The sequence below is a fragment of the Numida meleagris genome, chromosome 1 (assembly GCF_002078875.1).
Source record: "Numida meleagris isolate 19003 breed g44 Domestic line chromosome 1, NumMel1.0, whole genome shotgun sequence".
NCBI classification, from domain to species: Eukaryota; Metazoa; Chordata; class Aves; order Galliformes; family Numididae; genus Numida; species Numida meleagris.
In genome coordinates, this window is record NC_034409.1 from 184,060,311 (window position 1) to 184,076,924 (window position 16,614).

The 16,614-nt window shown below is 37.7% G+C and overlaps 1 protein-coding gene across 6 annotated transcripts in view; it reads left to right on the forward strand.

Moving 5' to 3' along the window:
* Positions 1-16,614, forward strand: part of SLC36A4 (solute carrier family 36 member 4) — a 102,478-nt gene that overhangs the window by 36,213 nt on the left and 49,651 nt on the right. For 5 of the 6 annotated variants that reach the window (XM_021382149.1, XM_021382158.1, XM_021382175.1 and 2 more), the window contains 2 exons: positions 5,168-5,337; positions 10,373-10,542. In XM_021382149.1, coding sequence (XP_021237824.1) covers positions 5,168-5,337; positions 10,373-10,542 — 340 coding nt within the window. Of the gene's footprint in view, positions 1-5,167; positions 5,338-10,372; positions 10,543-11,111; positions 12,109-16,614 lie in introns of those variants that run through there. The other variant, XM_021382184.1, reaches the window with a different exon arrangement.

Genomic DNA, 16,614 nt, shown 5'->3' on the forward strand with positions numbered 1-16,614 from the left:
TCTGATCATCTTCGTGGGCCTCCCCTAGACCTGCTCCAACAGCTCCATGTCCTTTTTGTGTTGGGGGCTCTAGAACTGGATACAGTACTTCAGGTGGAGTCTCATGAGAGCAGAGTAGAGGTTCAGAGTCACCTCCCTCGACCCGCTGGTCACATTTCTCTTGATGCAACCCAGGATGCAGTTGGACTTCTGGGCTGCAAGCACACATTGCTGGCTCATGTTGAATCTATTATCAGTCGACACTCCCAAATCCTTCTCTTCAGTGCTCCTCTCAAGCCATTCTCTGCCCAACCTGTAGCTGTGCTTGAGATTGCCCTGACCCAGGTGCAGGACCTTGCACTTGGCCTTGCTGAACTTCAGAGGCTGGCATGGGCCCGCCTCTCAAGTCTGTCCAGGTCCCTCGGGATGGCATCCCTTCCCTCTGGCATGTTAACTGCACCACTCAGCTTGGTCTCATCTGCAAACTTGCTGAGGGTGTAGTCGATTCCACTGTCCATGTCACCTGCAAAGATGTTAAATAATACCGATCTCTGAGGAATGCCATTTGTCACCAGTTTCCACTTGGACATTGAGCTGTTATCTTTTAACCTGGAATACTCATTTAAAATGTGTAAGGAAAGAGGATTGCTTCTTGTCATTTTTTGACAGTTCATGAAAGAAAGGAAGATGAGCATATATATTTAAGCATACGCACCTGTTACTGAGTTATCCATGACAAGATTAGTTTTCAGTGGCAATGACAATTAAATCAATCTGATTATCTGCAGGCTGAATTCTCTTGTTCCTGTTATTTTTGGTTGGGTAATAAGAAATGTACAGTCGAGATTTCTAATTAGAATTAGACAGTCCCCTGGAGCTTACATCTAAAAGGTAAAGTCTAATTGCTACCAGAATATTCAAATCAAGTAGTGACAAGACAGTTTTATTTCTGGGGAATGATTCTAGCTACTGTGAACAGCTTGAAATGAAAGGACAGATACTTCACATGATTTGTGCTTGTATATTAGTCAGGTTATTTCAAATACTAGATCATACTGCTTTGCCGGTAAAGTATGGATAGTTTTAGATTAATCTTTTGGTGGATTAAGGGGTGGTGGATATCTTGTAAACTTATTTTCTTGGGAATTAAGTAACCGAAAGTTAATAGTTACTAAAGGAATCAAGCATTAAGTTCTAAGGAAGATATCAGTAGCAATACATGTCAGTGTCTCAAAAATGACAGAATTATCTCTATAAAACAGATGACAGAGAAAAAGATAGAAAATGTATTAACTGAAAAAATGATGGAAAATAAGAAATTATGCAAATGATCAGGTTTTGGTCAAAGTAACTAATTTTATAGGTATTGAGGGCTGTGATAGGGGACTACTGTGAACTAGGTCGTAAAGAGCATGATGAAAGCAGAGAGAGCATGTATATCATAAGTGGGGAGGAGACCAACTCAAAGTCCCAAAACACTGAAACTTTTATCTGCTAGATATCTCAAGGTGCTCTTGCCTTCACTGTTCTGCCTCTGGTAACCTTGCTTAGGAGAGAAGGTTATTCCCCAAAGTTCTCCCTTAGCAAACTATTTCGCATCACTAGATTGTGAGACGGTTATGTATGTGGTGATAGTTGATATATCTGAAGAGTGTGGAAGGGCTAGATTAATGATACTGCCCGGTAGAGCAGAAATATTGTTTGAATGAATGGACAGCAGCATTGAAGCTTTGGCATGAGATACTGAATTAATGCAACATTTCTCTTGAGAGAGTATGTTCTGATGCAAGAATGGGGCAGATAGAGGAAATTGGAGATGTGTTTTTGCTCCTTCAGTGCCCTCCAATCATCTAGTTCAGGTGTTAGCTTTTTAAGAAAATCATTTAAAGAATTGAAGAGTGAAATTAATTTCTGGTTCCAGAAAAAAAGGACAAGAAAAATGTTCAACTTCAGTATTTCAGAAGTAAGTAAAGAAAGAAAGTCAAAAACATTTTCAAAAAGATCCTTATCTCTATTGCGGTTAGTTAAGATGTTGGGCAACGGGGACTATACAGGAACTGAAAGGAAATTTAGAATGAAAATCTCTGCAGCAGCTGCCCAAGAGCGGCACTGAAAGATCAAGCCCTAGCTTGTGTCACACCTCCCTTCAGCCCGTGTCTGCATCTGAACTGTTTTGGGCATCTTCCTCCTGCTCTGTTACCTGGACAGTGAGTGGAAAATATTCTGTAATTTGCCCCATCCCTGGAGGCATTCAGGGTTTGAGGCCAGGTTGGATGGGGCCCTGGGCAGCCTGATCTGGTGGGGGGCAACCTGGCCCACAGCAGAGGGTTGGAACTGAATGAGCTTCAAGGTCCCTTCTAACCTAAGTCGTTCTATGACTCTATGATAATGAATTTAACGTTAAGCCCAGTGTATGTGTAAAATATCATTACTGATAATAACTATTTATAAAAATCTGTTACCTTGCGCTGTGCAGTCATATAAACATCCTTTTTTTAATATTCTTTAGTATGACCATAGCGAGTGTGTGTCATAAATATACAACATGTTGCTATTTAATTGAAGAAATGGCCAAAAAGGAAGAAGTTTATCTCCTGCAATTTTCTTGACAGAGTAGTCTGTCAAGAAATCGGCATGACATTTTTTTTTTTTGTTTGAAGGAATATCATCATAATGAACAGCCCAGTGGTACCAGTAATAGGTCTTTGATTTGAGCTCCCTCTGACAGTGACGCCACAAGATTTTTTTTTTCCCCATTAGTAATCTCCTGTAGATGGCTTTTGCTGCCCTTCGGAGGGACAGAGAATCTCCAGGATCTCTTTCCTGCGAGGAGTCCTAGTGGAAAGGCACCAGATTTTTCATGCCCAGCATGTGCGTCTGAGTTCACTGCCCTCCTTCTGCCAGGAATGTAGGAAATGAATGTTGAAGACTCTGGGAATCAAATCTCTGAGCCGGAGAACTTATTGAAGGACTCCTCGTATCTGTCAGCTGGGCAAGCAATTGCTGCTACAGTTCTGTAGGGTTTATATGGTTTGGAATAAGAACTTAGTGTAACAATTAAGCTTAATAGGACTCTTGGAAGCTGTAGAAAACTTTAGAATTTAGGCAGAAAATATGTTGCATTTGTTACTACCAGAGAATTAATGGATATGCAACAAATCAGTAGTTTTATTGCTGTTCCAGGCCCAAATGCTACCTGTGGATCCTTTGTTTCAGAATATTTTGTAGGAAATAAAGAATGGGAAAACTCAAATGACAGGAAAAATTACTTGTAATTACTTGCATTCTTTGAAGTTCTTAATAAGCATTTAGGATAGAACAATCCAATACCAACTCAGGACAAAAATATCTGAAGTGTTTTCTGTCCTCCCTGGCAGTTCTTCATGTGAAATACAAAAATACAAGTTGATGGTCACTGCACTGTCCCAGAAGCTTAATCCTTTTAGAGGAATGAATGTCTTTGTCTCTGTGACAGTAAATTTAATATTTGTGGCTTCATGTCTCCTTTTGTTTTTTTCCCACTGCACACCACTGTCATTTAATAATTAAGTTTTGAAGTACTTCTTGGTTTAAATTTTGCCATCTTCTCAACCAGATTAAGTTACAGTGCAAGCTCATGTTGCTTACTGGAGGAAAAAATTAGCAGTAGAAGCTCTGAGACATGAAAATTATCAGTTAAGACATTTAATTAATTGAGGATGAACAGAAAATTTGGAAAAATTTGCCTCCAAATTTGCATCTTTCTAGAGATCTGTTTGTTCACAACTAAAATGACCTCATCAGGATTTCCAGTGTGTGAGAAATACAATATGGGATGACTAAATAGTTGTGATATTCAGTGATAGGTCAGGAAGTATCAGTGGGTGAACGCAAGGAATGATTACCATGCAGAACATAATCTGGTGGCAATTCGTATATAATTTCTCTTTGTTTGTAATTATTGGAGGAAACCTGCTTTTTTTGTAGTATGTATTTTTTTAATTGAAAAAAAGAGTAAAAAAAGAGCCCTGTTGCACTGAATGGCTGTGTTAAATCTCACGTTAGTGGAAACCAGAAATGAAAAGCTAGTTTAATTCACAGAGTCATACCATTTGCAGAATACAAGCTACCTGCCTCCTTGGAGATAAGCTGAGCTGCAGTTTTAATTCCACTGACTGTATTGACTAGATCTTCATTCCTCATCTTTATTACAGAAGCTTAGATGTTTTGCTCATGTGTAGACATAGAAAATTAGCTGTCTTAATCTTGAACCGTATCCCATATTAGTGGTCTGAGATAATGTAGACTTGAGAAAGATATGAGAAAAGCATGCTTGTCCAGGAATGTCTGCATATCTTCAGTTTGCATCTTCATTAAAGCATCCAAGGCTCTGTTACACTGGTGAAATTCAAGGTGAGAGCAGCAGCACTATTTGGTGCTTATTGTGGGTGTGTTATTTGGATTTCCTGCCCCACTTTGATATTCTGTATTGGTGACTGAAAAGTGACTACATAACGTTTTTCTGTATCCTCCATAATACATGTAAAATGGATGCAGTAATGGTTGCAGTGCCAGTTTCTTCGCTTTGAAGTGATGATGAGCCCAGCAAGCTTTCTTGGCTACAGTTCAGGCTTAAAGCACCTGCACTACATTTAGGAAAAGCAGCTTTCAGTTTGCTTGGCCATATCAATGTCAGCAAAATGAGAAATAGCATTGCTCCATGTTCTGGTAGGTCATGGACTTGAGAGAGAGCTGATGCTGACTGCTGAGCATCAGCTTGTGTGTAAATCACTGCATGATCGGTTTTGTCTGTGATGGAGACTACCAGTGCAGTCCTAGTGGGAAAAAGAAAATTGTTCTTGGATTGTGAACATAATCTGTTTAAAAAAAAAAAAAAATCATGATATTCGTGCTGCGTGTGCATTTTCATCTGGGCATCATCAGTTTCTCTTTTCGTTTTTATTAACCTATAAATACTGCTTTATATACTCAAAATTATGCTGTTTTCCAGCCAAGATTGGTGCTCTTTGGCAACTGACTGACTATTTCCACTGTGTATATAATAAAGCTTCAAGACTAAAACATTATTGTAGAGCAATCTTATCTATTAATAACAGCTCTTAAAGTTTCATAAATCAGCTTTGAAAGGGGGGAGAGAGCAGTTTTATTGTGAGGATACAAAATGTGACTGTTCTCCCTGTGTTTCCAGGTACTCCCATTGGAAAACAGAATGAAGGACACCACACGCTTCCCACTGGCACTGAACATTGGCATGGGGATCGTTATGACCTTGTATATCTCATTAGCCACACTCGGGTATCTGCGCTTCGGGGATGAAATCAAAGGCAGCATAACGTTAAACCTACCACAGGATCAATGGTAAGTGAGAATGTGACTTTAAAACCCTTAATCTAGAAGGCAAAAAAAAAAAAAAAAAAAAGCATGTGGTGAAGCGTTGTTCAGCACATCAATGCTACCATGCTTAAAAAAGATAGGTGCTCAGCATTAAAATATCACACTATATCATATCTCTGTGGCTTATGCAGCTGAACAGTCATCCTAGGCAGCAATTTCTTGCACGTGAAAAGGAATTGCATGTGAAAAGATAACAACTTCATTAGTAAAGGATTCCACCTCTAGCAGGAGCTGGTTCCCAGCGCATTGAAGGGGGGTATATATACAGTACCGTAAGTTTCTAAAACCATCAGCTTTTAATGTAGAATTCTGAGGGATATAGCAACCACTTCTGTGGAGTGACTGAGTTTAGCAAGTAAACAACGGGAATAGAAGACATTGAAGCTGAACTGGTCCATAGTTCAGATACAAGTTTGTGGATAGTATATTATAATGGCTTCCTTGTCAGGAAAGTGAAGTTTGCCAGTGCCTCAGGGTTATAATCTTTATTCAGCTTCTTAAAAATGCTGTGAGAGTTTCATATGTCACATGCTGAAGAAGTACTAAGGACTTTCACCCAGTCAGAATTCGTAGTTCAGTGTCCAATTATGACTGCATGCGATAGCTCTTAAAGTCATTGTGCAGTTTTAATGTTTTTCAGAAGTTCTCTTTAATTCCCTGACTGATTCTAATGATAAATACGTGAAATGATAATGAAATGTCTCACGAAGGATGAAGGGTTTTTTTGGTTGCTAGAATTCTCATTTATCTGTTATTTTTCCATTGTTTGTGTGGTGTTACTACTTAAACTTTGTTTCAGGGGGTTCTGTTTCTTGAGGCATATTGCACATAATATGTGTTTAATTGTGGCCTTTCGTTAGGAATTCACATGCATTAATAACCAGAAGTCTTCAAACACTGTATCCCTTTCTGTCTATATGATGCATCTGAAAGGGAAATTACTTCTCTTTGCAATATCACATGGTATTCATCATTGATGAGATTAGTGAAAGGGTTGTTTTAAATGATAGCTCTGAATTCCTTTGTTGAAGTTGAAATTTATTTGTTCTATAAGATGAGTTCTGTTAAAAGAAGAGAAGGAAGAGGAATGCAGAGTAAGGCAAAGTTGCTCCCTGTCTTTTTCTGTTGCTTTTTGTGAAGCTCAGGCAAACAGTATGAACTTTATTAGCTGCAGTCTAACAGGGCTATTCAAATACGAATTTTCAAATAGCTCTCGGCTACAGTGCAGATGTGATGATATTTATCCTCATGCCTTTACAGACCTAATACAAAGAAAGAGATAATAAAAGAGATGGAAACTGGTGCTCTATAAGGTGGGGAATTGACATTATAAGCTAATAGCCTCAAAGCAGCTGCTCAGGGCTCAGATGCAGAGATAACAAATAGTCTGCTTTCCCCTTACCCTGGATAGTATCCCAGAGCACCAAGCAGAACTAGGAGAAGCAGCTCAGGGGTACACCCATGGGTTATGATGCATGATGCTATCTATAGCTTTGCAGTACTTAGGGTCTACTTGAAACATTATTGCTGAGCAAATGTGTGCAATTAACTGTGCTATCAAAACAAATTTCCAGTGAACCATATGATGGTATTTTGTTATTTGGTCCTCACGTGAACGCCAATAAGCGGCTGGACTGAATGCAAGTAGCAGGCAAGTTTTTGTAAGAAAGTGGTTGTGCAAAAGAGCTTGGATTGTAGCTAAGCAATGAAATTTGCTTTATGTGGTTAATTTCAGCGGGCAATCCCTGTCTTTCCTGATAAAGAAAACTGACATTCTGTTACTTTCTGACTTTTGTTTGATGAGTGTGCAAAAAAATAGTCCAGAAGGTAAATATGGGCCCTAGATCAGTTAAGTCCTTAAGCTCAGTTTAAATAAAGGACTGCTGCTATTCTGGCTAGGTCAGAGCCTTGAGATAAGAGATTTTTTACAGTTCCAATTTAGAATGTGTTTTGGAAGGTAAAATGTTGTTCAGCATACTAATTAAAATGTGATTTTTTAAAAATATATTTTATTTTTTTGGTTGTCTTTAACATCCACTTCTTCGTGAACTCAAAGGATTCTATTTTAGTACATCACATTTTTTTTCTTTATTTACATGCAGTTGTTTATCTGGTTTGGAATACATTACTATTAATTTCTCATGTCCTTGGAAATATGTAGAGGAACCGGTTCCCAATTTTTTTCCAGTAAGAGGTGCAGCAAAATCCAAAATGCAGACTGATGAGAGGTGCACTTCTGTTAATTTCTTCCAGAATCTATAAATGTTGTAGAATTTTTTTAAAAGGTAACCTAAGAACCATCTTTATCTGATGGGACTATAGTAGCAAATTGCTTGTGAATTCAATTTAATAGTACAAAAAATTATTTCCTAAATTGAACAATATGAGTCCTTGTAGAGCGAGAAAATTAGTGTAGTGGAGACCCTTTCTTTGAACTACTGTACATCTCTGTGTATTTAAAGCTCTGACTCCTCTGGCTGAAGCTCTTTTTAAAAAAAATTTGTTTTTATTTTATTATTTTATATTTTTTTTTCTAAAGTTTTGAGGTGACCTGAAGACGGAGGAGTAGAGGTTAACTGAGGGTAGCTGGAAAGTGCCTGTGTGCTTCCCAGCTTATAGAATCTGAGCAGTGATGCAGCTGACAGAAATGTGCCTATCTCCTTTGTTTAAATTTCTTAAAGGTTCTGAGCAATATAAAAAAATGGTATTACCAGAGCAGTGGCTTCTAAATTACATGGGGACTTAATGGTGTAATAGTTTTTTCTATCCCTTTAAAAAATGTCTTTAGGACTTGATGTAGCTGTGTACGATGATGGTCAATATTTGATACCAATAATTTAGTTCCTGTTATCCACAATGAGATGAATTTGTCTTCTTTCCACAAATAGACATTCATAATTACTTCTGTATATTTGTTCAGATAATAAAAATTATTGACTTCTTTTTGTTGTTTGTAGCAGTCCTTTGTTATCAGCAAAACTCAAAGGAAAACTTGATGAACTGTCTTGTAGACGTGCGAGGAGAAGCACTGCAGGCTGGATTGATAGGGCTATTAAGGCTCATCCGCTGCATTCCTCTGCTCAGAATCACTCCAGTGTAACAAAACCATGACTCGTGTACAGCACATCCTTCAAAATGCTGAATGATGGAGACTGTAACCCCCAGGCCATCATCTAGGAAAGCATTTCACTGTTTTCTTCTGTTTGAAGGCCTTTCCTAATACTGAAATAAACCTCACCTGCTGCCATTTAAGCCTACTGGTATTATCACTTTTGTTTGAACATGGCAAAGCGTTTCAGCCTCATACAACAGTCTCAAGTATCTGAAGGAATTTGTTGTACTTTCCCTCAGTATTACCTGTTCTAGACTAAACAATCATCATCTACAAACTTTCTCAATAGGTCATGCTTTCTAAACTTCTAATTAGTCTCGATGTTTTCTCTCAAATAATTGCATATTTTTTTAAAGTGCAATTTTACCAAATCAGTGCTTTCCTAATGCTGAACATTTGACGTATGTTTTGAGTATCCTTCCTTATAAATATTACAGGACATTGTGAAAAAGGTAAATATCACAGCAATTTTTATTATCTATCCACCTTTTCTGAAGGTTTTATTTCAATTTAAGTATAATATCTTATATATTTCATTACGGAATCATACCCTATCTTTTTTTCCAACACTTTCTCCAATTTGTGAAAGTTACTCTGAACTGGAAGCTTGACTTCTCTGATGCTTGCAGATAGCTGTGTTTGGTAATATCCACAGATGTATTCTACATATTCTTTGCCACAAGTTTCATTAATAAAGGAGTGATTAATAGCAACTTCTGTACAGATTTAGGTGGAATCACATTGCAGTTTTCCTCTTTTGAAACTCAACCTTGTACTGGAGTTCAGACCATCTCGGGGAAATGCAATTACCTTGCCGTATCTGTGACTGTTTGCCAGTCCATGTCTGGCACACTTGTTTTATTAAAATAAAAACCTAGAAGGTTTTTGCTATGTAAGGTTCCTGACTAGTTGTTAGGATTACAGACTGGTTCGGATACAAGCTTGGATTTTAAGGTACTTCTGGACGTTTTGATTTAAAGAAAAAAACAAACAAGTCAAACATTTTCTTTGATAATTTTCATCGTAACATATTGTAACATGTTCTGCCAGTCCACTACTGGCATAAGATTGGACAGTTTGGAGCTGTAGAACTCGATACTCATTTTTTGTTATAAAATCTCTGAAGTCCTGTATCAGACGATATTTTGATACAAAACAGTTTTTTTTGTATATTCCTGACTTTCAGTGTTGTGGCCACTACTTAGAGGATCACAGCTTCAAAATGTCTGACCCAACCCTACACCAAAATTCCTCAGAATTTTTCTCCTTTCTGACGTGGCACAGTAATTTAATGGTCTTCTGTATCTTGTGTGTTTGAAGAGGAGGTTATAGTCTGCAAGCAAATAGGTTTTATGAATATTTTCCAGCCTAAGAAAGTACTCCTTCCAATTTTGATAAATAAAATTTCACGGATGTCCTCTCTTCAGTGTGAAAAGTCTTTTTAGGATCACGCTGCCTACATCTTCCTTCCGTTTGGAAGGGATTGTTGTATTTATCATGTATTTTTTAAATACACAATCCATAAAAAGCCACCATCATTAATCAAAATTACTCGTAGGGAAGAAAACGATAGTCACTTTACCTGTGTTTTTAGTTAACAACTATGGGGATTTTTTGTAAAATTTACAGTGAAGAGAAAAATATTATATGACACAGCTTATATTTTGATAGAGCTTACAGCTTGTTCATCCATGGAATGTTCATGGATGAAATACATATGAGATAAAGAATCTAGATCTAATTAAAAATTTGAGAAGTTTACTTGCTTAGCCATTAATGAATTCTCAAATGCCATATGATAGAAAATTCTTTAACAGAGGAAAAAAAAAAAAAAGCAAGCTAATTTTTTCTGAAGCTTACATGAATGTATGTAAATGTTTTGAACAGGTTGTATCAGTCTGTAAAAATTCTGTACTCCTTTGGGATTTTTGTGACCTATTCGATCCAGTTCTATGTCCCTGCGGAGATCCTCATTCCTGCTGCCACCTCCAAAGTGGAGCAGAAGTGGAAGTTACCCTGTGAACTCGTGGTGAGAACACTGCTGGTCTGCTCAACCTGTAAGTACGCACAGAACACCCAAAACAAGTTTGCTATTGCATGTTGCTGAGGCCTGCTTATATGCTTTGTTGCGTATTTTTTGTGAAGTCCAGCAAATCTGAATTTCTATTTCAGTGATTCAGTACGTTTGGATTTTTATGAACAAGTGAATCTATTCTTGCATTTATATTTTAAGCACGCTTTTCTTAGACAATTTGACAACCAAGTGTCTTTTGTCAGTAATAGTCTAAAGCAGCCAACATGAAAATAATTTTCTTAAAATAATGTTATTAAGAAATAAATACACATTGCCCTTTCATGTCAGTGTTCCTCTACGTTATCTGCAGTATGTGCTGCTCACAGAGAAATCCTTCTCTTTCTTTTGTTGGCCTGAAAATTAAGGCAGACATAGATCATAGATGTCTGGTCAGAGAGTTTACACGGAGGGTCACTTATTTGAGAAGCAAAAAAACTACTTTGGAACACTGTCACCTCTGCCCTCAGTATCTGTTATGCTCTCTTTTGTGGATTGTTCTTTTTCTTTGTCCCCCATTCTTTCCATCCTGTCACGTCTCTGCATTTCTCACAGCTAGACGAAGTGCTGGGGGCAGCAGTAGCCATCAGTGCTCACTGAGAGGTGAGCATGGTCTCGTCCATGTCGCTGTTCCTGGAGATGATAAACTGAGGAGGAAGTGAGGTCTCTCTTTACAGCTCTCATCAAAAGTGCTCAGTGACATTCAAATGTTTTCCCAAAAGCACCAAAAGTTGTTTCCACTAAAAATTCTTGATTCCACCGTTTTTACTAAAAACAGCTATTTACTTTGAAAACAATTAAAAACTCCAGTTAAGCAAAACATGCTAAACATTGTTTATTAGTGGAGGAAAGTGTTGATGGAAGAGACAGATTTAGTCTTTGATTCTGTGTTGAATACTAAGCAGCGGTTTATGCGCTGGGCAGCAGCAAATAATTATCTGTTGTCGGAGGAACTTGAACACCCAGTGAGACCATCTTAAAGACAGGCCTGTTAAAGGAACTGTTTAATGTTGGTGCAGTTTAATTACTGAAGTAAACAAAGGGAAATACCACTGATCTAATAACTTGCTGCTCTGAAAATGTATCTACTATATAAAAAAAAGTAAAAAGAGGAAAGACGTGAAATGATTTCTTGCATGAGGGAGTGCAGATCTTCCTGAGGCACCGTGTAGCCTATATAATCTCCAAGGAACTGAAGTAGGAAAAGGAAATAAATTAACTTGAAATGGTGGAAGAGGAATCTGTGGAAGGTGAAAAGAAATGGAAGCAAAGCAGAGTGGGATGGGTAGTTTGTGCTTGTTTTGAAAATGGACCAGTTGCCTCTTAGATATAATTGACTACAACTGGGTGAACTGGGACAGAAAGAATCCAATAGAACATGGATTGTAGTGTGTCTCTTTCTCCCAGAAATATATTGGTATCTGTCCTACTCTTATTTTCAGAAAATTGCCCATTGTGTGTTTTCAAATCACATATTTGATTGTTTCATTACAAGACAACATGTAATAGCCTTTCTTTTTTGAAGACATAATAAATATAGAAAATGATTTAATATAAAGTGAGTGCTGCATCTTTTTTTTGTTTTTTTTTAATTATGCAAAATTGGACATAATTTATATCAATGCAACTTATCTGTGATGCCAGTCTGTAAGTGGACCTGCTGCAGATGTTGCTGGGGTATCTGAAAGTATTAAATCATTTACTGCAAGGCATAGAAATGTCTTAAATGTTTAATTTTTGCAAAGCTATTGTATAGTCTGTTGTGTTTATCCTAATTATCATTTCATTTTTGGCCAAGTGGTTTATACAAATTCTGTGCAAGTTAGTACTTATAATACTTTTTCCTCTAATAATAGTGTGTGTAATCTCCCATTTTTACACTCATCTGTGTTTGCCATTTTTCACTGAATTGCATTTTCATTGAATTTTGGTTTTAAACCAGAACTGACTTAGTGCTTCAAATCACTAAATGCAGAACACGGTTTCTAAAATGGATCAGAAAGTGCTTTTTTATTAAAAAAGAAAAATCCAAAAACTTTGAAATTGAGTTTTAAAAGAGAAATATTTTTGTATCAGTGACAAAATATGTTGTAATGTCTGGACCATTCAGAGGTCATACACTGATGAAAGGGACTCTGCCTGCTTAAAAAAGTTTATCTATTTAGAAATCTATTAGCTATGTTACTAATTACACATTATGAGGTTATTCGAAAAATCACTTTCATTATTCCTCTTTTTTTTTTCATTTCTCAAAAATCTATGAGGTCATGGTTCTATTACTGCAGTATATCATAAACTTTGCTAGGAAAAAGCATACTCTGAAGTTGTTTTCTTTGGTCTGTAAAGGTTTGTTGGAAGGAAGGACAACAAATGACTTGACGAGCAATGTGCGTGCCAAAAACCATGTACTATTGTTTTTCATTGTTTAGTTGTTCACTTTTTGACACTCTGTACTACAGGAAGATGGTCACAAATTTGCTTTGCGTTTCTAGATTGTATATTTTCCTTCCTCTGCTAGTGTTTCACAAAAGATACCTTATCCAAAGTGTGCTATGGAAAATACACTTCACTCCTAATGTCACTCGTCTGAGCCAAACCTTAGAGCCTGGGCCAAGGGGAAGAATGCACCTGACTGCAGGCTGGCTGTAGGTCACTCTGGGGGTAGATCAATCTTTCTTCTGCGAACTGAGCAGTTCCCGAGGAGCAGTGAGATCACCTCGACTCCCTCTTTAGACAAAATTGGTAATTAAAGCAGTTTTAAAGGTTATTATTTTTACCATATCAGAAGGGAAGTTAGTTACAAATAGATTTATAAACAATGATAGCTGAAGCTGTCTGAAATATCAGACCTGTTCCTAGCAGCATTTTCAATACTTTGACACTATAATGCAAGGTAAGAGCAAACACTAAAGGGTATTTTCCTGGGGGAGTGCTAGGCTGTCAAAAACATGATTTTTGTGCAGTTATCATCCCTTATTTGTGTTTTTTGAATGAGAATACAGTGAGTGCAAATGTTTGTGTAGGTAAAAATGCAAGTTATATACTTTTGAATTTAAAGAAAAACAAGAGGAGAGGCAGACTTCCACTTCATTTGATACTGAATGCTTCTCTCAATTTCATTTGCAAGAGATGTACATCTCTTCTTTCACCATGGAAATTGTTGCAGGTTGAAGGACCATGCTTCATAAATGGTTATGCTAAGCCATTGTCTTACAAACTTGGATGAGTACCTTGTGCGCTAGCTGGAACTGGAGGGATGAACTAGACTTCAGGTGAAAGCCCAGAGCAGAGCTGCAAACTTGGTCTGGACTTTCGTATTAGCTGCTGAAAGCAGGTGGGAGTTGGTGTTGTGGATAGATAGGCAGAAGTATGATTGAAAGCTGGGCTGAGCACCACTGTGGTGGGGTGAAGTGAGAAAATGGGAACAAATACAAACAGGATTTGGAAAGCACAGTGAAGAAGTATGGATGGAGGCACAGCGATGTGTGGACTGCCCTCAGGCCATGTCTGGAAGGTTATGACTGCAGAAAACCTCCAGGCAGTGCCTAAGGATCTCCAGCAGCTGCCTGCACTGCAGCCCTGCCTGGAGCTTTTCCAGCTGCTATCCTTTGGTGAGTCAGCTCAGCTCATCCTGGATGGTTCAGAGAGACTTCTTGTAAGAAATAAGAGGGACAAAAAATCTGTCTGATCATGCTCAGATTGTACAACTACATCCTTGTAGTTTCAGTAGGTGCTGTTGCATTTGTAATTTTATTTGAAGTGTAAATGCTTTTCCTTTATTTTTCTCACAGATTTTAGCTTGTGCTCCTGGTATTTGAAGTTATCTTTTCAGTACTTTGAAATATTTGCTGGGGTGGAATTTTTATAATATGGAAGTTTTCCTGGTGATTTCACATCTTTAAATGCATCATAGAAATGGTTTGGATCTGTGTTTGCTGTATCTGCTTGGATTGCAGTTGGGCTCTGCGGCCAAATCTTGCCGTGTTTCAGCTGAGCTTCTTACATTTTGGGGCTGCTGTTACTGCACTCTGGGACTGACCATATGAGTGTGAAGCCTTTGAGTTTATTTCTGAAGAATCTGGAGTATCCTGGCTGAATTTTTAATGGCTTTGTAATTTTTCTAATATCTTTACATAGAACTGACGAAATTTCTACCTGTTGACAGACCAATTTGTCTGGAAGAACAGGACAAAAACATTCTGCCCAGACGAATCTTGCTTAGTGAATGGTTTGAAATAAACTGCAGTTATATCATGAAAGTATTTTACTCTTCTGTGCTTACCTGACACTAAGGTCATGGTGATTCCATAAGGGGAAAGTCTGGAGAGGTTGTGTTGAGCCTAACTAGTCCTTCCTCTTCTATTAGTAACTTCAAAATATGCTGAGCACACTGAGATTGAGAGAAGATTTGGAGATCATCCACTTCAACTGCCAAGCATGACTCAATATTGATGCTAATTAGCATCAAGCATACTCACTTCTGTTGATATGTCTCAGTGGAAATTGTGATAAATAAATTTTAGGATAGAGCAAGAATGTAAGATTTTTAATGAATGTAAATTTATTATCTACTGTCTAGCCAAGTCTTAATCTTTTGCTTCCTGCCAGAAGGGTACTAAAGATTAAACTGCTTGCTGGAGGTGTTGGAAGAATTACAAAGAAATGAATTATTGAGAAAGGAATAAATAGAGAAGAACAATCTAAGCAGTACTTAGCTTTTAAAGACTACGTTACTTTTGATTTCGTAGCTACAAGGTAGTAAAGAAATAATTGTTTTGTGAATTGATAAAAGCTGCTGAAGAGCGTCAGCAAATAGAATGGAGAAACCTGGAGCTGAGAGGTAATAGTACCTGTCATCCATACAGGAAATGAAGATATATTTTTTAGGGCTGTATTCTCAAAGCTATGGCGCTCCTGTTAAAATGAAAACGAAGAAGTAACACGTTTGAATATGGATGTTGAGTTATTAGTAGTATTGTCAGCTGTTTTGATTGCTAGATTGAAATGAAACAAATTTGAATGGCTGATCCAGCTGAGCGTGAACTGAGCGCTTAGTGAGCTGCTTTCCATTAAAAAAAAAATTAGCCTGAACTTGCTGTGTAATTTTACCAAGAGAATAAATTCATTATACAGTTCAGTTTATCAGTTGTGCTTGTCTAAATATTTCCCAATTTTAACTCTACTTGTTGCTGAACAATTAGACAGAAGAGAACATGGTATTTACCAGATCTGTTACCCTGTTTAACGCATTGTGCCAAAAAAACACTTATTGTAGGTGCAGTATAGGTAAAATGGAGAGATTTTAAGATCTGTATACGCATATTAAGTTCAAATATTTTTAGTTACTTATGCTGCAGAAGCAGTGTCAAGTGCAGATTGAAGATCCATAACGCTATTCACAAGGTAAAACTGACAATCTGTCCTCTGAAAGCTTTAGGTGACTAACAGCTGAGATGCAAATGGATCTAATTTAACATAGAATCATAGAGTGGTTTGGACTGGTAGGGATGTCAAAGACCATTCATTTCCAACCCCCTGCCATGGACTGGTTGCCCCCCACCAGCTCAGGCTGCCCAAGACCCCATCCAACCTGGCCTTGAGCACCTCCAGGGATGGGGCACCACAGCTCTCTGGGCAGCCTGTGCCAGGGCCTCACATCTGTTCTCTGAGCCTCTGCGCCCGAAATAGTCATCCTACCTACGCTCCTTATAAGCAAGGGGGGCACAGTTCATCTATTTTACATACTGGAAGAGTTGGATTGGGCCAAAGAAATGCTTCTTTTTTTGTATGATTTACAGAAGGAATATGGGTGAGAGATATATCTAACATTTGTTATGATGAATCTGTCTCAGGAAGACAGAGAAACAAGGCTCAGCAGTTCATAGGCTTGAAATTTCCTTAAGATCCAAAAATTCCTTGGGATGAAGTCAAAGAAAAGACCAGTGGAAAAGCACTCTTCTTTCCAAGCACCCAATTCAGAGGGAATTGATAATGTTAAAATTTCCCCATTGTTTTCACAAAAGCTTTCGCTTTTGATATATAAAAACACAGAGTTGTA